Source organism: Salvelinus alpinus, chromosome 10, assembly GCF_045679555.1.
Source record: "Salvelinus alpinus chromosome 10, SLU_Salpinus.1, whole genome shotgun sequence".
NCBI lineage: Eukaryota > Metazoa > Chordata > Actinopteri > Salmoniformes > Salmonidae > Salvelinus > Salvelinus alpinus.
Window position 1 is genome coordinate 5,303,498 of NC_092095.1, and position 24,824 is coordinate 5,328,321.

General features: G+C 47.3%; 1 protein-coding gene across 3 annotated transcripts in view; it reads left to right on the forward strand.

The window, feature by feature from the left end:
- Window positions 1-24,824, forward strand: part of LOC139531467 (SH2/SH3 adapter protein Nck1-like) — a 128,295-nt gene that overhangs the window by 55,600 nt on the left and 47,871 nt on the right. The window contains exon 1 of one of the 3 annotated variants that reach the window (XM_071327940.1): window positions 7,500-7,679. The exons of the other annotated variants lie outside the window; for them this stretch is intronic. Coding sequence (XP_071184041.1) covers window positions 7,646-7,679 — 34 coding nt within the window. The 5' untranslated portion in view covers window positions 7,500-7,645. Of the gene's footprint in view, window positions 1-7,499; window positions 7,680-24,824 lie in introns of those variants that run through there. 3 annotated transcript variants of the gene reach the window in all.

Below are 24,824 nucleotides of genomic sequence, written 5' to 3' on the forward strand. Positions count from 1 at the left end.
GTAGTCTAGGTTGTGATGTGTATAGTGGTGATGTGTATAGTAGTCTAGGTGGTGATGTGTATAGTAGTCTAGGTGGTGATGTGTATAGTAGTCTAGGTGGTGGTGTGTATAGTGGTGATGTGTATAGTAGTCTAGGTGGTGATGTGTATAGTAGTCTAGGTGGTGATGTGTATAGTGGTGATGTGTATAGTAGTCTAGGTGGTGATGTGTATAGTAGTCTAGGTGGTGATGTGTATAGTGGTGATGTGTATAGTAGTCCCGGTGGTGGTGTGTATAGTAGTCTAGGTGGTGATGTGTATAGTGGTCTAGGTGGTGATGTGTATAGTAGTCTAGGTGGTGATGTGTATAGTGGTGATGTGTATAGTAGTCTAGGTGGTGATGTGTATAGTAGTCTAGGTGGTGATGTGTATAGTAGTCTAGGTGGTGATGTGTATAGTAGTCTCGGTGGTGATGTGTATAGTAGTCTAGGTGGTGATGTGTATAGTAGTCTAGGTGGTGATGTGTATAGTAGTCTCGGTGGTGATGTGTATAGTAGTCTCGGTGGTGATGTGTATAGTAGTCTAGGTGGTGATGTGTATAGTAGTCTAGGTGGTGATGTGTATAGTAGTCTAGGTGGTGATGTGTATAGTAGTCTAGGTGGTGATGTGTATAGTAGTCTAGGTGGTGATGTGTATAGTATTCCCGGTGGTGGTGTGTATAGTAGTCCCGGTGGTGATGTGTATAGTAGTCTAGGTGGTGATGTGTATAGTAGTCTAGGTGTTGATGTGTATAGTAGTCTAGGTGGTGATGTGTATAGTAGTCCCGGTGGTGATGTGTATAGTAGTCTAGGTGGTGATGTGTATAGTAGTCTAGGTGGTGATGTGTATAGTGGTGATGTGTATAGTAGTCTAGGTGGTGATGTGTATAGTAGTCTCGGTGGTGATGTGTATAGTAGTCTAGGTGGTGATGTGTATAGTAGTCTAGGTGGTGATGTGTATAGTAGTCTAGGTGGTGATGTGTATAGTAGTCTAGGTGGTGATGTGTATAGTAGTCTAGGTGGTGATGTGTATAGTAGTCTCGGTGGTGATGTGTATAGTAGTCTCGGTGGTGATGTGTATAGTAGTCTCGGTGGTGATGTGTATAGTAGTCTCGGTGGTGATGTGTATAGTAGTCTCGGTGGTGATGTGTATAGTAGTCTCGGTGGTGATGTGTATAGTAGTCTCGGTGGTGATGTGTATAGTAGTCTAGGTGGTGATGTGTATAGTAGTCTAGGTGGTGATGTGTATAGTAGTCTAGGTGGTGATGTGTATAGTAGTCTAGGTGGTGATGTGTATAGTAGTCTCGGTGGTGATGTGTATAGTAGTCTAGGTGGTGATGTGTATAGTAGTCTAGGTGGTGATGTGTATAGTAGTCTAGGTGGTGATGTGTATAGTAGTCTAGGTGGTGATGTGTATAGTAGTCTAGGTGGTGATGTGTATAGTGGTGATGTGTATAGTAGTCTAGGTGGTGATGTGTATAGTAGTCTAGGTGGTGATGTGTATAGTAGTCTAGGTGGTGATGTGTATAGTAGTCTAGGTGGTGATGTGTATAGTAGTCTCGGTAGTGATGTGTATAGTATCCTGGCTACTTGGCGTCAGAACCAGATCTTCTCAAACCCAGGAAACCTTAAACCCAAAGGCATTGAGTCCTGACCCTCCTCACGTGATGCGTAACTTCATGCCTGGCTGGGGAGCTGTGCACGCTGTGATTTATGTCAACATTCATTTTTAGAAGCGCTGCGCACAGGCATAAAAGTTGTAATTTATTCGGAAGTCTACTAAAGTGAATCTTTTGTCCTTTTTGTTGGCCATTTGCATTGTTTTGTTCACAAGCTAGGTTGGTTTTAAAAGTTTCAGTGAAGACACATCTGCTACTAGTAAAATTCTCATGTCTCACTGGCACACTGTTTGAGTCCCTTCGTTGCCACGGTATCCTCCTGCCCTTTAAGTGGGCAGCTGGACACTTGTCTCATCTGTGATATTTAGGCTAAAAAACTCAGGTCAATAAAATGTAGCAATATAACACATCACTTCTTACTATTTAACGTTTTAGAAACATTACATAGCATGCTTTTTGCTGTAAGAATGACACCAAAATATTTGGCCTGGTAAAAAAATCTGAGAAGATGGTCGATTTTTAAAAAATCTACCTTCCGCAGTGGCTGGTGGATAAAATGAATTAATCTATTTTGTTATCAAAGCTTGAGTTCTGAAATATAATATGGTCTGAGAAGAACAATCTTGGCAGGCCAGGCACACAGCCAATATGCTGTGATAATGTACGAGACTTACTACAGAACTGTTTGTGTTAGGTCAATGTTACATTTTACATGTAGATCTCGGCTTGCTTTTTGACTGCGAAAGGTATCTTTACTCAAAAGGTTATATAGAGGATAACTGTAGGTTGGTGACCGCTAGAGGATAACTGTAGGTTGGTGACCGCTAGAGGATAACTGTAGGTTGGTGACCACTAGAGGATAACTGTAGGTTGGTGACCGCTAGAGGATAACTGTAGGTTGGTGACCGCTAGAGGATAACTGTAGGTTGGTGGACCGCTAGAGGATAACTGTAGGTTGGTGGACCGCTAGAGGATAACTGTAGGTTGGTGACCGCTAGAGGATAACTGTAGGTTGGTGACCGCTAGAGGATAACTGTAGGTTGGTGACCGCTAGAGGATAACTGTAGGTTGGTGACCGCTAGAGGATAACTGTAGGTTGGTGACCGCTAGAGGATAACTGTAGGTTGGTGACCGCTAGAGGATAACTGTAGGTTGGTGACCGCTAGAGGATAACTGTAGGTTGGTGACCGCTAGAGGATAACTGTAGGTTGGTGACCGCTAGAGGATAACTGTAGGTTGGTGACCGCTAGAGGATAACTGTAGGTTGGTGACCACTACAGGATAACTGTAGGTTGGTAACCACTAGAGGATAACTGTAGGTTGGTGACCACTAGAGGATAACTGTAGGTTGGTGACCGCTAGAGGATAACTGTAGGTTGGTGACCGCTAGAGGATAACTGTAGGTTGGTGGACCGCTAGAGGATAACTGTAGGTTGGTGGACCGCTAGAGGATAACTGTAGGTTGGTGGACCGCTAGAGGATAACTGTAGGTTGGTGGACCGCTAGAGGATAACTGTAGGTTGGTGGACCGCTAGAGGATAACTGTAGGTTGGTGGACCGCTAGAGGATAACTGTAGGTTGGTGACCGCTAGAGGATAACTGTAGGTTGGTGACCGCTAGAGGATAACTGTAGGTTGGTGACCGCTAGAGGATAACTGTAGGTTGGTGACCGCTAGAGGATAACTGTAGGTTGGTGACCGCTAGAGGATAACTGTAGGTTGGTGACCGCTAGAGGATAACTGTAGGTTGGTGACCGCTAGAGGATAACTGTAGGTTGGTGACCGCTAGAGGATAACTGTAGGTTGGTGACCGCTAGAGGATAACTGTAGGTTGGTGACCGCTAGAGGATAACTGTAGGTTGGTGACCGCTAGAGAATAACTGTAGGTTGGTGACCGCTAGAGAATAACTGTAGGTTGGTGACCGCTAGAGGATAACTGTAGGTTGGTGACCTCTAGAGGATAACTGTAGGTTGGTGACCTCTAGAGGATAACTGTAGGTTGGTGACCGCTAGAGGATAACTGTAGGTTGGTGACCGCTAGAGGATAACTGTAGGTTGGTGACCGCTAGAGGATAACTGTAGGTTGGTGACCTCTAGAGGATAACTGTAGGTTGGTGACCGCTAGAGGATAACTGTAGGTTGGTGACCGCTAGAGGATAACTGTAGGTTGGTGACCGCTAGAGGATAACTGTAGGTTGGTGACCGCTAGAGGATAACTGTAGGTTGGTGACCGCTAGAGGATAACTGTAGGTTGGTGACCGCTAGAGGATAACTGTAGGTTGGTGACCGCTAGAGGATAACTGTAGGTTGGTGACCGCTAGAGGATAACTGTAGGTTGGTGACCGCTAGAGGATAACTGTAGGTTGGTGACCGCTAGAGGATAACTGTAGGTTGGTGACCGCTAGAGGATAACTGTAGGTTGGTGACCTCTAGAGGATGACTGTAGGTTGGTGACCTCTAGAGGATAACTGTAGGTTGGTGACCGCTACAGGATAACTGTAGGTTGGTGACCGCTACAGGATAACTGTAGGTTGGTGACCGCTAGAGGATAACTGTAGGTTGGTGACCGCTAGAGGATAACTGTAGGTTGGTGACCGCTAGAGGATAACTGTAGGTTGGTGACCGCTAGAGGATAACTGTAGGTTGGTGACCGCTAGAGGATAACTGTAGGTTGGTGACCGCTAGAGGATAACTGTAGGTTGGTGACCGCTAGAGGATAACTGTAGGTTGGTGGACCGCTAGAGGATAACTGTAGGTTGGTGGACCGCTAGAGGATAACTGTAGGTTGGTGACCGCTACAGGATAACTGTAGGTTGGTGACCGCTAGAGGATAACTGTAGGTTGGTGACCTCTAGAGGATGACTGTAGGTTGGTGACCGCTAGAGGATAACTGTAGGTTGGTGACCGCTACAGGATAACTGTAGGTTGGTGACCGCTAGAGGATAACTGTAGGTTGGTGACCGCTAGAGGATAACTGTAGGTTGGTGACCGCTAGAGGATAACTGTAGGTTGGTGACCGCTAGAGGATAACTGTAGGTTGGTGACCGCTAGAGGATAACTGTAGGTTGGTGACCGCTAGAGGATAACTGTAGGTTGGTGACCGCTAGAGGATAACTGTAGGTTGGTGACCGCTAGAGGATAACTGTAGGTTGGTGACCGCTAGAGGATAACTGTAGGTTGGTGACCGCTAGAGGATAACTGTAGGTGTGTGTGGATGAGTTGGGTGTCATCCGTGTGTGTCATGTTGTGTCTGCAGATGGTTGTTTGTTATGAGCGCGTCTCTACAGGCAACTGGAGCCGGAGCACAGAGTCCTGACTCACTGACTGTAGCTAACGTTCGCAGACAGACACACTCAGAGACACACACACACACACCAGAGACAAACACACACTCCCCCTCTCTCTTTCTCTCTCTCTCTCGCTTCCCCCCCCTCTCTCTCTCGCTTCCCCCTCTCTCTCTCGCTCCCCCTCTCTCTCTCGCTTCCCCCCCTCTCTCTCTCTCTCTCTCTCTCTCTCTCTCGCTTCCCCCTCTCTCTCTCTCTCTCTCTCTCTCTCTCTCGCTTCCCCCCTCTCTCTCTCTCTCTCGCTTCCCCCCTCTCTCTCTCTCTCTTGCTTCCCCCCTCTCTCTCTCTCTCTCGCTTCCCCCCCCCCCTCTCTCTCTCTCTCTCTCTCTCGCTCCCCCCCCCCTCTCTCTCTCTCTCTCTCTCTCTCTCTCTCTCTCTCTCTCTCTCTCTCTCTCTCTCTCTCTCTCGCTTCCCCCTCTCTCTCTCTCTCTCTCTCGCTTCCCCCCCCTCTCTCTCTCTCTCTCTCGCTTCCCCCCCTCTCTCTCTCTCTCTCGCTTCCCCCCTCTCTCTCTCTCGCTTCCCCCCTCTCTCTCTCTCGCTTCCCCCCTCTCTCTCTCTCTCTCTCTCTCGCTTCCCCCCTCTCTCTCTCTCGCTCTCTCGCTTCCCCCCCTCTCTCTCTCTCTCTCTCGCTTCCCCCCCTCGCTGTCCCCCTCTCTCTCGCGCTTCCCCCCCTCTCTCTCGCGCTTCCCCCTCTCTCTCTTGCTTCCCCCTCTCTCTCTCGCTTCCCCCTCTCTCTCGCTCCCCTCTCTCTCTCGCTTCTCCCTCTCTCGCTTCTCCCTCTCTCTCTCACCCTCTCTCGCTCCCCCTCTCTCGCTCCCCCTCTCTCGCTCCCCCTCTCTCGCTCCCCCTCTCTCTCTCCCCTCTCTCGCTCCCCCTCTCTCTCTCTCTCGCTCCCCCTCTCTCGCTCCCCTCTCTCTCTCTTGCTCCCCCCCTCTCTCTCTTGCTCCCCCCCTCTCTCTCTTGCTCCCCCCCTCTCTCTCTTGCTCCCCCCCTCTCTCTCTTGCTCCCCCTCTCTCTCTCTTGCTCCCCCTCTCTCTCTCTCGCTCCCCCTCTCTCTCTCGCTCATCCCCGCTCGCTCGCTCCCCCATCCCCTCTCGCTCGCTCGCTCCCCCATCCCCTCTCGCTCGCTCGCTCCCCCATCCCCGCTCGCTCCCCCTCTCTCTCGCTCGCTCCCCCCTCTCTCTCGCTCGCTCCCCCCCTCTCTCGCTCGCTCCCCCCCTCTCTCTCGCTCGCTCCCCCTCTCTCTCGCTCGCTTCCCCCCTCTCTCTCGCTCGCTCCCACCCCCCTCTCTCTCGCTCGCTCCCCCCCTCTCTCTCGCTCGCTCCCCCCTCTCTCTCGCTCGCTCCCCCCTCTCTCTCTCTCGCTCGCTCGCTCCCTCCCCCTCTCTCTCGCTCGCTCCCCCCTCTCTCTCGCTCGCTCGCTCCCCCCCTCTCTCTCGCTCGCTCGCTCCCCCCTCTCTCTCGCTCGCTCGCTCCCCCCTCTCTCTCGCTCGCTCGCTCCCCCCCCTCTCGCTCGCTCGCTCCCCCCTCTCTCTCGCTCGCTCCCCCCTCTCTCTCGCTCGCTCGCTCCCCCCCTCTCTCTCGCTCGCTCCCCCCTCTCTCTCGCTCGCTCCCCCCTCTCTCTCGCTCGCTCCCCCCTCTCTCTCGCTAGCTCCCCCCTCTCTCTCTCTTTCGCCCCCCCTCTCCCTCTCGCTCCCCCTCCCCTCTCGCTCCCCCTCTCTCTCTCTCGCTCCCCCTCTATTTCTCTCTCGCTCCCCCTCTCTCTCTCTCTCCCCCCCTCTCTCGCGCTCTCCCCTCCTCTCTCGTGCTCCCCTCCCTCTCTCTCGCTCCGCCCTCCCTCTCTCTCGCGCTCTCCCCTCCCTCTCGCGCTCTCCCCTCCCTCTCTCTCGCGCTCTCCCCTCCCTCTCTCTCGCGCTCTCCCCTCCTCTCTCTCGCGCTCTCCCCTCCTCTCTCTCGCGCTCTCCCTTCCTCTCTCTCGCGCTCTCCCCTCCTCTCTCTCGCGCTCTCCCCTCCTCTCTCTCGCGCTCTCCCCTCCTCTCTCTCGCGCTCTCCCCTCCTCTCTCTCGCGCTCTCCCCTCCTCTCTCTCGCGCTCTCCCCTCCTCTCTCTCGCGCTCTCCCCTCCTCTCTCTCGCGCTCCCCCCTCTTCTCTCTCTCTCGCGCTCTCTCCCTCCTCTCTCTCGCGCTCCCCCCTCTTTCTCTCTCTCTCGCTCTCTCCCTCTTTTGTCTCTCTCTCTCTCTCTTTTGTCTCTCTCTCGCTCCCCCCTCTTTCTCTCTCTTGCGCTCCTCTCTCTCGCTCCCCCCTCCTCTCTCTCGCACTCTCCCCTCCTCTCTCTCTTTCTCGCTCCCCCCTCTATCTCTCTGTCTCTCTCGCTCCCTCCCTCCCCCCCTCTGTCTCCCTCCCCCCTCTGTCTCCCTCTCTTTCTCTCGCCCTCCCCTCTCTCTCTCTCTCTCTGAGAAGTCTGTACTGGGCTCAGCAGGCAGTTAGCTGAAGCCTCTCTCCTTGCTCTCTATTGGCTGTGTCAGGTCACATGTCCAAGGAGTGGGCTGCCTGCCCTGTTCCTCTCTCTGGTTATTCACATAGCTACAGCTGTAGTGGGAAGTGGAGAGAGAGAGGCCGGGAGAGAGAGGCCGGGGGCGAGAGAGAGAGCGAGAAAGGGAGCGCCCAAAATGAACATGGCTAACCTCTTCAAGCATTTTTTCCGTGAGTTTTAGCATTTCTGGTCTTACCCGGTTTCTCTGGCTTTGTGGAAAATGTTTCTGGTGTGATTTTACTAAGAAAAAGCTAAAGCTGTGTTGAGAGAGTTTTCAAAGTTCACTATTTGTTTTCCCTCCCAGAGTTTGGAGGGGTTCTCAGTTATTTCCTTCTTCCTCTCTCTGATTTCTCTCTGCTTTAGGGAGTTTTACACCATGTGAGAGAGCAGCAGTGCTGTTTTAGTTTCTTCATATGTATAGTTAGTTGGTGCTGTCTGTGTGTTTTTAACCCAGCTGGTAAAACGGGGCGGATATGAGTCGGAAAGCCTGATGCTAAAGCCTGGAATTGCAGCCTAACACACACACACACACACACACTCTGTAATCCTACTTCATTTTTCTCTAGGGCTGTAGTTTTCTACGCTGGAGTGGGCTGTAGTTTTCTACGCTGGAGTGGGCTGTAGTTTTCTACGCTGGAGTGGGCTGTAGTTTTCTACGCTGGAGTGGGTTGTAGTCTATAGTCTATAGTGGGCTGTAGTCTATAGTGGGCTGTAGTTTTCTACGCTGGAGTGGGTTGTAGTCTATAGTCTATAGTGGGCTGTAGTCTATAGTGGGCTGTAGTTTTCTACGCTGGAGTGGGTTGTAGTCTATAGTCTATAGTGGGCTGTAGTCTATAGTGGGCTGTAGTTTTCTACGCTGGAGTGGGTTGTAGTCTATAGTCTATAGTGGGCTGTAGTCTATAGTGGGCTGTAGTTTTCTACGCTGGAGTGGGCTGTAGTCTATAGTCTATAGTGGGCTGTAGTCTATAGTGGGCTGTAGTTTTCTACGCTGGAGTGGGCTGTAGTCTATAGTCTATAGTGGGCTGTAGTCTATAGTGGGCTGTAGTTTTCTACGCTGGAGTGGGCTGTAGTCTATAGTCTATAGTGGGCTGTAGTCTATAGTGGGCTGTAGTTTTCTACGCTGGAGTGGGCTGTAGTTTGTAGTCTATAGTGGGCTGTAGTCTATGCTGCCCTACCAAGCAAAAAGGTAGTAACTGCTCATAGTGGAACTGAGAGAAATGGCTTTTATTGACCTCGGTTTCACAGTAACTTTATGCAGTTACTGCTAACATGACCCCCATGTTCTCCTGAACACAACAGAGGCAAGATACTTGTCCACATGATTCAGCATGTATTTAATGGAGCCGACATGACATGTATTTAATGGAGCCGACATGACATGTATTTAATGGAGCCGACATGACATGTATTTAATGGAGCCGACATGACATGTATTTAATGGAGCCGACATGACATGTATTTAATGGAGCCGACATGACATGTATTTAATGGAGCCGACATGACATGTATTTAATGGAGCCGACATGACATGTATTTAATGGAGCCGACATGACATGTATTTAATGGAGCCGACATGACATGTATTTAATGGAGCCGACATGACATGTATTTAATGGAGCCGACATGACATGTATTTAATGGAGCCGACATGACATGTATTTAATGGAGCCGACATGACATGTATTTAATGGAGCCGACATTACATGTATTTAATGGAGCCGACATGACATGTATTTAATGGAGCCGACATGACATGTATTTAATGGAGCCGACATGACATGTATTTAATGGAGCCGACATGACATGTATTTAATGGAGCCGACATGACATGTATTTAATGGAGCCGACATGACATGTATTTAATGGAGCCGACATGACATGTATTTAATGGAGCCGACATGACATGTATTTAATGGAGCCGACATGACATGTATTTAATGGAGCCGACATGACATGTATTTAATGGAGCCGACATGACATGTATTTAATGGAGCCGACATGACATGTATTTAATGGAGCCGACATGACATGTATTTAATGGAGCCGACATGACATGTATTTAATGGAGCCGACATGACATGTATTTAATGGAGCCGACATTACATTAACTACTTTTAGACCAAATTAGTTCGTTACTGCCTTTTTGCCTGGTAGGGCAGTAGTCTAGAGTGGGCTGTAGTCTAGAGTGGGCTGTAGTCTAGAGTGGGCTGTAGTCTAGAGTGGGCTGTAGTCTAGAGTGGGCTGTAGTCTAGAGTGGGCTGTAGTCTTGTGGTCTAGAGTGGGCTGTGGTCTTGTGGTCTATCGTGGGCTGTGGTCTTGTGGTCTATCGTGGGCTGTGGTCTTGTGGTCTATCGTGGGCTGAGGTCTTGTGGTCTATAGTGGGCTGTAGTCTTGTGGTCTATCGTGGGCTGTGGTCTTGTGGTCTTGTGGTCTATCGTGGGCTGTGGGCTGTAGTCTTGTGGTCTATCGTGGGCTGTGGTCTATCGTGGGCTGTGGTCTATCGTGGGCTGTGGTCTATCGTGGGCTGTGGTCTATCGTGGGCTGTGGTCTATCGTGGGCTGTGGTCTTGTGGTCTATAGTGGGCTGTAGTCTATAGTGGGCTGTAGTTTATAGTGGGCTGTAGTCTATAGTGGGCTGTAGTCTATAGTGGGCTCTAGTCTAGAGTGGGCTGTAGTGTAGAGTGGGCTGTAGTGTGCTGTAGTGTAGAGTGGGCTGTAGTGTAGAGTGTGCTGTAGTGTAGAGTGGGCTGTAGTGTAGAGTGGGCTGTAGTGTAGAGTGGGCTGTAGTGTAGAGTGGGCTGTAGTCTAGAGTGGGCTGTAGTGTAGAGTGGGCTGTAGTGTAGAGTGGGCTGTAGTGTAGAGTGGGCTGTAGTGTAGAGTGGGCTGTAGTGTAGAGTGGGCTGTAGTGTAGAGTGGGCTGTAGTGTAGAGTGTGCTGTAGTGTAGAGTGGGCTGTAGTGTAGAGTGGGCTGTAGTGTAGAGTGGGCTGTAGTGTAGAGTGGGCTGTAGTGTAGAGTGGGCTGTAGTCTAGAGTGGGCTGTAGTGTAGAGTGGGCTGTAGTGTAGAGTGGGCTGTAGTCTAGAGTGGGCTGTAGTGTAGAGTGGGCTGTAGTGTAGAGTGGGCTGTAGTGTAGAGTGGGCTGTAGTGTAGAGTGGGCTGTAGTGTAGAGTGGGCTGTAGTTTTACTGGACAGTTCTTATCCATGTTTTGGAACTGAACAAGAGTATTTGGAAAGATGACTGAGCAGTAAACAAGGCTAGCTGGTTTCAATCCGTAGAGTACATGTGATTTAAGGGGGACTGGTCGTCTGACTCCCCTGTAGCCCAGGGAGTGTCTCTGCTTGGAGGGTCTCTGCTTGGAGGGTCTCTGCTTGGAGGGTCCTCTGGTTGGAGGGTCTCTGGTTTGTGGGTCTCTGCTTGGAAGGTCTCTGCTTGGAGGGTCTCTGGTTTGTGGGTCTCTGCTTGGAGGGTCTCTGGTTTGTGGGTCTCTGCTTGGAGGGTCTCTGCTTGGAGGGTCTCTGGTTTGTGGGTCCTCTGGTTGGAGGGTCTCTGGTTTGTGGGTCCTCTGGTTGGAGGGTCTCTGGTTTGTGGGTCTCTGCTTGGAGGGTCTCTGGTTTGTGGGTCAGCCCTCCCGCTGTCTGTCGATTGAGGATTCAAGGGTATCTCCTCCTCAGCTGCCAGTTATCAGGAACAAGAATGTGATTACAGAGATACTTCTGTACCCTCTCCTCCTCTCTCTTTACCCTCCCCTCCTCTCTCTTTACCCTCCCCTCCTCTCTCTTTACCCTCCCCTCCTCTCTCTTTACCCTCCCCTCCTCTCTCTTTACCCTCCCCTCCTCTCTCTTTACCCTCCCCTCCTCTCTCTTTACCCTCGTCTCTCCTCTCTCTTTACCCTCGTCTCTCCTCTCTCTTTACCCTCGTCTCCTCTCTCTTTACCCTCGTCTCTCCTCTCTCTTTACCCTCTCCTCCTCTCTCTTTACCCTCCCCTCCTCTCTCTTTACCCTCCCCTCCTCTCTCTTTACCCTCCCCTCCTCTCTCTTTACCCTCCCCTCCTCTCTCTTTACCCTCGTCTCTCCTCTCTCTTTACCCTCGTCTCTCCTCTCTCTTTACCCTCGTCTCCTCTCTCTTTACCCTCGTCTCCTCTCTCTTTACCCTCGTCTCTCCTCTCTCTTTACCCTCTCCTCCTCTCTCTTTACCCTCCCCTCCTCTCTCTTTACCCTCCCCTCCTCTCTCTTTACCCTCCCCTCCTCTCTCTTTACCCTCCCCTCCTCTCTCTTTACCCTCCCCTCCTCTCTCTTTACCCTCCCCTCCTCTCTCTTTACCCTCGTCTCTCCTCTCTCTTTACCCTCGTCTCTCCTCTCTCTTTACCCTCTCCTCCTCTCTCTTTACCCTCCCCTCCTCTCTCTTTACCCTCCCCTCCTCTCTCTTTACCCTCCCCTCCTCTCTCTTTACCCTCCCCTCCTCTCTCTTTACCCTCCCCTCCTCTCTCTTTACCCTCGTCTCTCCTCTCTCTTTACCCTCCCCTCCTCTCTCTTTACCCTCCCCTCCTCTCTCTTTACCCTCCCCTCCTCTCTCTTTACCCTCCCCTCCTCTCTCTTTACCCTCGTCTCTCCTCTCTCTTTACCCTCGTCTCTCCTCTCTCTTTACCCTCGTCTCTCCTCTCTCTTTACCCTCGTCTCTCCTCTCTCTTTACCCTCGTCTCCCCTCTCTCTTTACCCTCGTCTCCCCTCTCTCTTTACCCTCGTCTCCCCTCTCTCTTTACCCTCGTCTCCCCTCTCTCTTTACCCTCGTCTCCCCTCTCTCTTTACCCTCGTCTCTCTTTACCCTCCCCTCTCTCTTTACTCCCCCCCCCCTCTCTTTACCCTCGTCCCCTCTCTCCTCTCTTTACCCTCCCCTCACTGCTACAATTCTTATTCAAAGGGCCTGGCAGTTTAGTAATCACACCCTTTACTGTAGAGTAAAGACTAGCTCCTCTCTCTGTGGTGTGTAAGAGGGAGATCAAGCTGCTTGGGCCTAGTTGTGGTAAAGATACAGGCTAGATTGTTGATGAGAGGAGCTCTTTAAAACCTTACATACCTGCTAACTAAACTATCAGAACTTTTAGGTGGTTAAACTTCACAATCATTAGGAGCCAGGTTCTCTCCCTTTCTGTTCCCCCCCACCCTCTCTTTCTCTCTTTCTGTCCCCCCCACCCCCTCTTTCTCTCTTTCTGTTCCCCCCACCCCCTCTTTCTCTCTTTCTGTTCCCCCCCACCCCCTCTTTCTCTCTTTCTGTTCCCCCCCACCCCCACTTTCTCTCTTTCTGTTCCCCCCCCACCCTCTCTTTCTGTTCCCCCCCACCCCCTCTTTCTCTCTTTCTGTCCCCCCCACCCCCTCTTTCTCTCTTTCTGTTCCCCCCCACCCCCACTTTCTCTCTTTCTGTTCCCCCCCACCCTCTCTTTCTGTTCCCCCCCACCCTCTCTCTCTTTCTGTTCCCCCCCACCCTCTCTCTCTTTCTGTTCCCCCCCACCCCCTCTTTCTCTCTTTCTGTTCCCCCTCTCTCTCTCTTTCTGTCCCCCCCACCCCCTCTTTCTCTCTTTCTGTCCCCCCCACCCCCTCTTTCTCTCTTTCTGTTCCCCCCACCCCCTCTTTCTCTCTTTCTGTCCCCCCCACCCCCTCTTTCTCTCTTTCTGTTCCCCCCACCCCCTCTTTCTCTCTTTCTGTTCCCCCCACCCCCTCTTTCTCTCTTTCTGTCCCCCCAACCCCCTCTTCCTCTCTTTCTGTCCCCCCCACCCCCTCTTTCTCTCTTTCTGTTCCCCCCCACCCTCTCTTTCTGTCCCCCCCCACCCTCTCTCTCTCTTTCTGTCCCCCCACCCCCTCTTTCTCTCTTTCTGTCCCCCCCACCCCCTCTTTCTCTCTTTCTGTCCCCCCCACCCCCTCTTTCTCTCTTTCTGTTCCCCCCACCCCCTCTTCCTCTCTTTCTGTCCCCCCCACCCCCTCTTTCTCTCTTTCTGTTCCCCCCCACCCTCTCTTTCTGTCCCCCCCACCCCCTCTTTCTCTCTTTCTGTCCCCCCAACCCCCTCTTCCTCTCTTTCTGTCCCCCCCACCCCCTCTTTCTCTCTTTCTGTTCCCCCCCACCCTCTCTTTCTGTCCCCCCCCACCCTCTCTCTCTCTTTCTGTTCCCCCTCTCTCTCTCTTTCTGTCCCCCCACCCCCTCTTTCTCTCTTTCTGTCCCCCCCACCCCCTCTTTCTCTCTTTCTGTTCCCCCCACCCCCTCTTTCTCTCTTTCTGTCCCCCCCACCCCCTCTTCCTCTCTTTCTGTCCCCCCCACCCCCTCTTTCTCTCTTTCTGTTCCCCCCCACCCTCTCTTTCTGTCCCCCCCACCCCCTCTTTCTCTCTTTCTGTTCCCCCCCACCCTCTCTTTCTGTCCCCCCCACCCCCTCTTCCTCTCTTTCTGTCCCCCCCACCCCCTCTTCCTCTCTTTCTGTTCCCCCCACCCTCTCTTTCTCTCTTTCTGTCCCCCCCACCCCCTCTTTCTCTCTTTCTGTCCCCCCCACCCCCTCTTTCTCTCTTTCTGTCCCCCCCACCCCCTCTTTCTGCCCCCCCCCACCCTCTCTCTCTCTTTCTGTCCCCCCCACCCCCTCTTTCTCTCTTTCTGTCCCCCCCACCCCCTCTTTCTCTCTTTCTGTTCCCCCCCACCCTCTCTTTCTGTCCCCCCCCACCCTCTCTCTCTCTTTCTGTCCCCCCCACCCCCTCTTTCTGCCCCCCCCCACCCTCTCTCTCTCTTTCTGTCCCCCCCACCCCCTCTTTCTCTCTTTCTGTCCCCCCCACCCCCTCTTCCTCTCTTTCTGTCCCCCCCACCCCCTCTTCCTCTCTTTCTGTCCCCCCCACCCCCTCTTCCTCTCTTTCTGTCCCCCCCACCCCCTCTTTCTCTCTTTCTTTTCCCCCTTATTTCCCCCTCTTTCCCCCTTATTATATATGAATTCATGTTTATTATTATATTCCAGCACCTATGTAACTGTCTGTTATAACTGTTAAGGCCCTGTGGATTGATGAGGAATTTAAAAGCTGTATGGTGTAGAGGGACGAGGCAAAGGGATTGGTGAATAAGTCTGATTGGTAAACTAACTGTAAATTGAGAAATTATGTGACTTAAACTGAACAAAAATATTGTATTATGAAACCAAGATAAATTACCAAGTATATGAATGATTTAACTCTTTTGTCGAAATCAGATGACTTATTCATCACAAAACCATTTGATGTTGCCAATCATATGAATGATTACTAAACGGTCAAACTGGGCAAACTTAGGCAGGAAATGCCAACAACAAACAGTGAGTCATCATATTCAAGCATAATAAAACAAGTAATGAAAGAAAATCATTGTAATTTAGTATTTCATAAAGTCAGTGTGGGAGAGGTGGAAAAATTATTGTTATCGATCAATAATGACAAACCTCTTGGCATTGACAACTTAGATGGACAGCTACTGAGGATGGTAGCTGACTCTATAGCCACTCCTATCTGTCATATCTTTAATCTGACTCTATAGCCACTCCTATCTGTCATATCTTTAATCTGACTCTATAGCCACTCCTATCTGTCATATCTTTAATCTGACTCTATAGCCACTCCTATCTGTCATATCTTTAATCTGACTCTATAGCCACTCCTATCTGTCATATCTTTAATCTGACTCTATAGCCACTCCTGTCTGTCATATCTTTAATCTGACTCTATAGCCACTCCTGTCTGTCATATCTTTAATCTGACTCTATAGCCACTCCTGTCTGTCATATCTTTAATCTGACTCTATAGCCACTCCTATCTGTCATATCTTTAATCTGACTCTATAGCCACTCCTGTCTGTCATATCTTTAATCTGAGTCTATAGCCACTCCTATCTGTCATATCTTTAATCTGACTCTATGGCCACTCCTATCTGTCATATCTTTAATCTGACTCTATAGCCACTCCTGTCTGTCATATCTTTAATCTGACTCTATAGCCACTCCTATCTGTCATATCTTTAATCTGACTCTATAGCCACTCCTATCTGTCATATCTTTAATCTGACTCTATAGCCACTCCTATCTGTCATATCTTTAATCTGACTCTATAGCCACTCCTATCTGTCATATCTTTAATCTGACTCTATAGCCACTCCTATCTGTCATATCTTTAATCTGACTCTATAGCCACTCCTGTCTGTCATATCTTTAATCTGAGTCTATAGCCACTCCTATCTGTCATATCTTTAATCTGACTCTATAGCCACTCCTATCTGTCATATCTTTAATCTGACTCTATAGCCACTCCTGTCTGTCATATCTTTAATCTGACTCTATAGCCACTCCTGTCTGTCATATCTTTAATCTGACTCTATAGCCACTCCTGTCTGTCATATCTTTAATCTGACTCTATAGCCACTCCTGTCTGTCATATCTTTAATCTGACTCTATAGCCACTCCTATCTGTCATATCTTTAATCTGACTCTATAGCCACTCCTATCTGTCATATCTTTAATCTGACTCTATAGCCACTCCTATCTGTCATATCTTTAATCTGACTCTATGGCCACTCCTATCTGTCATATCTTTAATCTGACTCTATAGCCACTCCTGTCTGTCATATCTTTAATCTGACTCTATAGCCACTCCTGTCTGTCATATCTTTAATCTGACTCTATAGCCACTCCTGTCTGTCATATCTTTAATCTGACTCTATAGCCACTCCTGTCTGTCATATCTTTAATCTGACTCTATAGCCACTCCTGTCTGTCATATCTTTAATCTGACTCTATAGCCACTCCTATCTGTCATATCTTTAATCTGACTCTATAGCCACTCCTATCTGTCATATCTTTAATCTGACTCTATAGCCACTCCTGTCTGTCATATCTTTAATCTGACTCTATAGCCACTCCTGTCTGGCATATCTTTAATCTGACTCTATAGCCACTCCTATCTGTCATATCTTTAATCTGACTCTATAGCCACTCCTATCTGTCATATCTTTAATCTGACTCTATAGCCACTCCTATCTGTCATATCTTTAATCTGACTCTATGGCCACTCCTATCTGTCATATCTTTAATCTGACTCTATAGCCACTCCTGTCTGTCATATCTTTAATCTGACTCTATAGCCACTCCTGTCTGTCATATCTTTAATCTGACTCTATAGCCACTCCTATCTGTCATATCTTTAATCTGACTCTATAGCCACTCCTGTCTGTCATATCTTTAATCTGACTCTATAGCCACTCCTGTCTGTCATATCTTTAATCTGACTCTATAGCCACTCCTGTCTGTCATATCTTTAATCTGACTCTATAGCCACTCCTGTCTGTCATATCTTTAATCTGACTCTATAGCCACTCCTGTCTGTCATATCTTTAATCTGACTCTCTAGCCACTCCTGTCTGTCATATCTTTAATCTGACTCTATAGCCACTCCTGTCTGTCATATCTTTAATCTGACTCTATAGCCACTCCTGTCTGTCATATCTTTAATCTGACTCTATAGCCACTCCTGTCTGTCATATCTTTAATCTGACTCTATAGCCACTCCTATCTGTCATATCTTTAATCTGACTCTATAGCCACTCCTATCTGTCATATCTTTAATCTGATTCTATAGCCACTCCTATCTGTCATATCTTTAATCTGACTCTATAGCCACTCCTATCTGTCATATCTTTAATCTGACTCTATAGCCACTCCTATCTGTCATATCTTTAATCTGACTCTATAGCCACTCCTATCTGTCATATCTTTAATCTGACTCTATAGCCACTCCTGTCTGTCATATCTTTAATCTGACTCTATAGCCACTCCTGTCTGTCATATCTTTAATCTGACTCTATAGCCACTCCTGTCTGTCATATCTTTAATCTGAGAACAGAGGAAGGTGTTTGTCCTCAGGCCTGGAGGGAAGCCAAAGTCATTCCTACTGGTTCTAACAGCCGACCAATCAGCTTGCTGCCGACTCTTGGCAAACTTAAAAAAAAAAAAAAATTGTGTTAACCAAATACAATGTTATTTCTCTGTAAACTAATTAACAACAGACTTTCAGCATGCTTATAGAGAAGGGCACTCAACATGTACTGCACTGACACAAATGACTGATGATTGGCTGAAAGAAATGGATAATAAGAAGATTGTACTGTTAGATTTCAGGACAGCCTTTGATATTATTGTTGTTGAAAAAAGCGTACGTGTTATGGCTTTTCAACCTTCGCTCAGATTGCCATATTGTGGATTCAATCTAATAGAACAAAGAGAGTTTTCTTTAGTAGAAGCTTCGCTAATGTTAACCAGGTAAAGTGTGGTGTACTGCAGGGCAGCTCCCTTGGCTCTCTACTGTTATAAATTTTTACTAATGTCCTGCTACTATTCAACAAAGTCTGTGTGTATATGTATGCTGATGAGCAACTACAGCTAGGGAAATTACTGCAACCCTAAACAAAGAGTGGCTGGCTAGTAATAATATTTATTATTATCAATTATTTATAATAGTAATAAACTAGTCCTGAACATATATTTAAAACTAAAAGTACTACTAAAAGTAACTAAAAGTAAAAAATCTTTCCCTAAGTTCTAGACCTCAGCTGACTCTGAGAATGTCCACAAAGCAAGTCCTGCAGGCTCTAGTCTCATCTTGATTATTGTCCAGTTGTGTGGTCGAGTGCTGCAAAGAAAGACCTAGTTAATCTGCAGCTGGCCCAGAACAGAGCGACACGTCTTGCTCTTCATTGTAATCAGAGGGCTGATATTAATACTATGCAGCCAGTCTCTCTATCAGAGGGCTGATATTAATACTATGCAGCCAGTCTCTCTATCAGAGGGCTGATATTAATACTATGCAGCCAGTCTCTCTATCAGAGGGCTGATATTAATACTATGCAGCCAGTCTCTCTATCAGAGGGCTGATATTAATACTATGCAGCCAGTCTCTCTATCAGAGGGCTGATATTAATACTATGCAGCCAGTCTCTCTATCAGAGGGCTGATATTAATACTATGCAGCCAGTCTCTCTATCAGAGGGCTGATATTAATACTATGCAGCCAGTCTCTCTATCAGAGGGCTGATATTAATACTATGCAGCCAGTCTCTCTATCAGAGGGCTGATATTAATACTATGCAGCCAGTCTCTCTATCAGAGGGCTGATATTAATACTATGCAGCCAGTCTCTCTATCAGAGGGCTGATATAAATACTATGCAGCCAGTCTCTCTATCAGAGGGCTGATATAAATACTATGCAGCCAGTCTCTCTATCAGAGGGCTGATATTAATACTATGCAGCCAGTCTCTCTATCAGAGGGCTGATATTAATACTATGCAGCCAGTCTCTCTATCAGAGGGCTGATATTAATACTATGCAGCCAGTCTCTCTATCAGAGGGCTGATATTAATACTATGCAGCCAGTCTCTCTATCAGAGGGCTGATATTAATACTATGCAGCCAGTCTCTCTATCAGAGGGCTGATATTAATACTATGCAGCCAGTCTCTCTATCAGAGGGCTGATATTAATACTATGCAGCCAGTCTCTCTATCAGAGGGCTGATATAAATACTATGCAGCCAGTCTCTCTATCAGAGGGCTGATATAAATACTATGCAGCCAGTCTCTCTATCAGAGGGCTGATATTAATACTATGCAGCCAGTCTCTCTATCAGAGGGCTGATATTAATACTATGCAGCCAGTCTCTCTATCAGAGGGCTGATATAAATACTATGCAGCCAGTCTCTCTATCAGAGGGCTGATATAAATACTATGCAGCCAGTCTCTCTATCAGAGGGCTGATATTAATACTATGCAGCCAGTCTCTCTATCAGAGGGCTGATATTAATACTATGCAGCCAGTCTCTCTATCAGAGGGCTGATATTAATACTATGCAGCCAGTCTCTCTATCAGAGGGCTGATATTAATACTATGCAGCCAGTCTCTCTATCAGAGGGCTGATATAAATACTATGCAGCCAGTCTCTCTATCAGAGGGCTGATATTAATACTATGCAGCCAGTCTCTCTATCAGAGGGCTGATATTAATACTATGCAGCCAGTCTCTCTATCAGAGGGCTGATATTAATACTATGCAGCCAGTCTCTCTATCAGAGGGCTGATATTAATACTATGCAGCCAGTCTCTCTATCAGAGGGCTGATATTAATACTATGCAGCCAGTCTCTCTATCAGAGGGCTGATATTAATACTATGCAGCCAGTCTCTCTATCAGAGGGCTGATATAAATACTATGCAGCCAGTCTCTCTATCAGAGGGCTGATATAAATACTATGCAGCCAGTCTCTCTATCAGAGGGCTGATATAAATACTATGCAGCCAGTCTCTCTATCAGAGGGCTGATATTAATACTATGCAGCCAGTCTCTCTATCAGAGGGCTGATATTAATACTATGCAGCCAGTCTCTCTATCAGAGGGCTGATATTAATACTATGCAGCCAGTCTCTCTATCAGAGGGCTGATATTAATACTATGCAGCCAGTCTCTCTATCAGAGGGCTGATATTAATACTATGCAGCCAGTCTCTCTATCAGAGGGCTGATATTAATACTATGCAGCCAGTCTCTCTATCAGAGGGCTGATATTAATACTATGCAGCCAGTCTCTCTATCAGAGGGCTGATATTAATACTATGCAGCCAGTCTCTCTATCAGAGGGCTGATATTAATACTATGCAGCCAGTCTCTCTATCAGAGGGCTGATATTAATACTATGCAGCCAGTCTCTCTATCAGAGGGCTGATATTAATACTATGCAGCCAGTCTCTCTATCAGAGGGCTGATATTAATACTATGCAGCCAGTCTCTCTATCAGAGGGCTGATATTAATACTATGCAGCCAGTCTCTCTATCAGAGGGCTGATATTAATACTATGCTGCCAGTCTCTCTATCAGAGGGCTGATATTAATACTATGCAGCCAGTCTCTCTATCAGAGGGCTGATATTAATACTATGCAGCCAGTCTCTCTATCAGAGGGCTGATATTAATACTATGCAGCCAGTCTCTCTATCAGAGGGCTGATATTAATACTATGCAGCCAGTCTCTCTATCAGAGGGCTGATATTAATACTATGCAGCCAGTCTCTCTATCAGAGGGCTGATATAAATACTATGCAGCCAGTCTCTCTATCAGAGGGCTGATATAAATACTATGCAGCCAGTCTCTCTATCAGAGGGCTGATATAAATACTATGCAGCCAGTCTCTCTATCAGAGGGCTGATATTAATACTATGCAGCCAGTCTCTCTATCAGAGGGCTGATATAAATACTATGCAGCCAGTCTCTCTATCAGAGGGCTGATATAAATACTATGCAGCCAGTCTCTCTATCAGAGGGCTGATATTAATACTATGCAGCCAGTCTCTCTATCAGAGGGCTGATATAAATACTATGCAGCCAGTCTCTCTATCAGAGGGCTGATATTAATACTATGCAGCCAGTCTCTCTATCAGAGGGCTGATATTAATACTATGCAGCCAGTCTCTCTATCAGAGGGCTGATATTAATACTATGCAGCCAGTCTCTCTATCAGAGGGCTGATATTAATACTATGCAGCCAGTCTCTCTATCAGAGGGCTGATATTAATACTATGCAGCCAGTCTCTCTATCAGAGGGCTGATATTAATACTATGCAGCCAGTCTCTCTATCAGAGGGCTGATATAAATACTATGCAGCCAGTCTCTCTATCAGAGGGCTGATATTAATACTATGCAGCCAGTCTCTCTATCAGAGGGCTGATATTAATACTATGCAGCCAGTCTCTCTATCAGAGGGCTGATATTAATACTATGCAGCCAGTCTCTCTATCAGAGGGCTGATATTAATACTATGCAGCCAGTCTCTCTATCAGAGGGCTGATATTAATACTATGCAGCCAGTCTCTCTATCAGAGGGCTGATATTAATACTATGCAGCCAGTCTCTCTATCAGAGGGCTGATATTAATACTATGCAGCCAGTCTCTCTATCAGAGGGCTGATATAAATACTATGCAGCCAGTCTCTCTATCAGAGGGCTGATATTAATACTATGCAGCCAGTCTCTCTATCAGAGGGCTGATATAAATACTATGCAGCCAGTCTCTCTATCAGAGGGCTGATATTAATACTATGCAGCCAGTCTCTCTATCAGAGGGCTGATATTAATACTATGCAGCCAGTCTCTCTATCAGAGGGCTGATATTAATACTATGCAGCCAGTCTCTCTATCAGAGGGCTGATATTAATACTATGCAGCCAGTCTCTCTATCAGAGGGCTGATATTAATACTATGCAGCCAGTCTCTCTATCAGAGGGCTGATATTAATACTATGCTGCCAGTCTCTCTATCAGAGGGCTGATATTAATACTATGCAGCCAGTCTCTCTATCAGAGGGCTGATATTAATACTATGCAGCCAGTCTCTCTATCAGAGGGCTGATATTAATACTATGCAGCCAGTCTCTCTATCAGAGGGCTGATATTAATACTATGCAGCCAGTCTCTCTATCAGAGGGCTGATATTAATACTATGCAGCCAGTCTCTCTATCAGAGGGCTGATATTAATACTATGCAGCCAGTCTCTCTATCAGAGGGCTGATATTAATACTATGCAGCCAGTCTCTCTATCAGAGGGCTGATATTAATACTATGCAGCCAGTCTCTCTATCAGAGGGCTGATATTAATACTATGCAGCCAGTCTCTCTATCAGAGGGCTGATATTAATACTATGCAGCCAGTCTCTCTATCAGAGGGCTGATATTAATACTATGCTGCCAGTCTCTCTATCAGAGGGCTGATATAAATACTATGCAGCCAGTCTCTCTATCAGAGGGCTGATATTAATACTATGCAGCCAGTCTCTCTATCAGAGGGCTGATATTAATACTATGCAGCCAGTCTCTCTATCAGAGGGCTGATATTAATACTATGCAGCCAGTCTCTCTATCAGAGGGCTGATATTAATACTATGCAGCCAGTCTCTCTATCAGAGGGCTGATATTAATACTATGCAGCCAGTCTCTCTATCAGAGGGCTGATATAAATACTATGCAGCCAGTCTCTCTATCAGAGGGCTGATATTAATACTATGCAGCCAGTCTCTCTATCAGAGGGCTGATATAAATACTATGCAGCCAGTCTCTCTATCAGAGGGCTGATATTAATACTATGCAGCCAGTCTCTCTATCAGAGGGCTGATATTAATACTATGCAGCCAGTCTCTCTATCAGAGGGCTGATATTAATACTATGCAGCCAGTCTCTCTATCAGAGGGCTGATATTAATACTATGCAGCCAGTCTCTCTATCAGAGGGCTGATATTAATACTATGCAGCCAGTCTCTCTATCAGAGGGCTGATATTAATACTATGCTGCCAGTCTCTCTATCAGAGGGCTGATATTAATACTATGCAGCCAGTCTCTCTATCAGAGGGCTGATATTAATACTATGCAGCCAGTCTCTCTATCAGAGGGCTGATATTAATACTATGCAGCCAGTCTCTCTATCAGAGGGCTGATATTAATACTATGCAGCCAGTCTCTCTATCAGAGGGCTGATATTAATACTATGCAGCCAGTCTCTCTATCAGAGGGCTGATATTAATACTATGCAGCCAGTCTCTCTATCAGAGGGCTGATATTAATACTATGCAGCCAGTCTCTCTATCAGAGGGCTGATATTAATACTATGCAGCCAGTCTCTCTATCAGAGGGCTGATATTAATACTATGCAGCCAGTCTCTCTATCAGAGGGCTGATATTAATACTATGCAGCCAGTCTCTCTATCAGAGGGCTGATATTAATACTATGCTGCCAGTCTCTCTATCAGAGGGCTGATATAAATACTATGCAGCCAGTCTCTCTATCAGAGGGCTGATATTAATACTATGCAGCCAGTCTCTCTATCAGAGGGCTGATATAAATACTATGCAGCCAGTCTCTCTATCAGAGGGCTGATATTAATACTATGCAGCCAGTCTCTCTATCAGAGGGCTGATATTAATACTATGCAGCCAGTCTCTCTATCAGAGGGCTGATATTAATACTATGCAGCCAGTCTCTCTATCAGAGGGCTGATATTAATACTATGCAGCCAGTCTCTCTATCAGAGGGCTGATATTAATACTATGCAGCCAGTCTCTCTATCAGAGGGCTGATATAAATACTATGCAGCCAGTCTCTCTATCAGAGGGCTGATATTAATACTATGCAGCCAGTCTCTCTATCAGAGGGCTGATATTAATACTATGCAGCCAGTCTCTCTATCAGAGGGCTGATATTAATACTATGCAGCCAGTCTCTCTATCAGAGGGCTGATATTAATACTATGCAGCCAGTCTCTCTATCAGAGGGCTGATATTAATACTATGCAGCCAGTCTCTCTATCAGAGGGCTGATATTAATACTATGCAGCCAGTCTCTCTATCAGAGGGCTGATATTAATACTATGCAGCCAGTCTCTCTATCAGAGGGCTGATATTAATACTATGCAGCCAGTCTCTCTATCAGAGGGCTGATATTAATACTATGCAGCCAGTCTCTCTATCAGAGGGCTGATATTAATACTATGCAGCCAGTCTCTCTATCAGAGGGCTGATATTAATACTATGCAGCCAGTCTCTCTATCAGAGGGCTGATATTAATACTATGCAGCCAGTCTCTCTATCAGAGGGCTGATATTAATACTATGCAGCCAGTCTCTCTATCAGAGGGCTGATATTAATACTATGCAGCCAGTCTCTCTATCAGAGGGCTGATATTAATACTATGCAGCCAGTCTCTCTATCAGAGGGCTGATATTAATACTATGCAGCCAGTCTCTCTATCAGAGGGCTGATATTAATACTATGCAGCCAGTCTCTCTATCAGAGGGCTGATAGTAATACTATGCAGCCAGTCTCTCTATCAGAGGGCTGATAGTAATACTATGCAGCCAGTCTCTCTATCAGAGGGCTGATAGTAATACTATGCAGCCAGTCTCTCTATCAGAGGGCTGATATTAATACTATGCAGCCAGTCTCTCTATCAGAGGGCTGATATTAATACTATGCAGCCAGTCTCTCTATCAGAGGGCTGATATTAATACTATGCAGCCAGTCTCTCTATCAGAGGGCTGATATTAATACTATGCAGCCAGTCTCTCTATCAGAGGGCTGATATTAATACTATGCAGCCAGTCTCTCTATCAGAGGGCTGATATTAATACTATGCAGCCAGTCTCTCTATCAGAGGGCTGATATTAATACTATGCAGCCAGTCTCTCTATCAGAGGGCTGATATTAATACTATGCAGCCAGTCTCTCTATCAGAGGGCTGATATT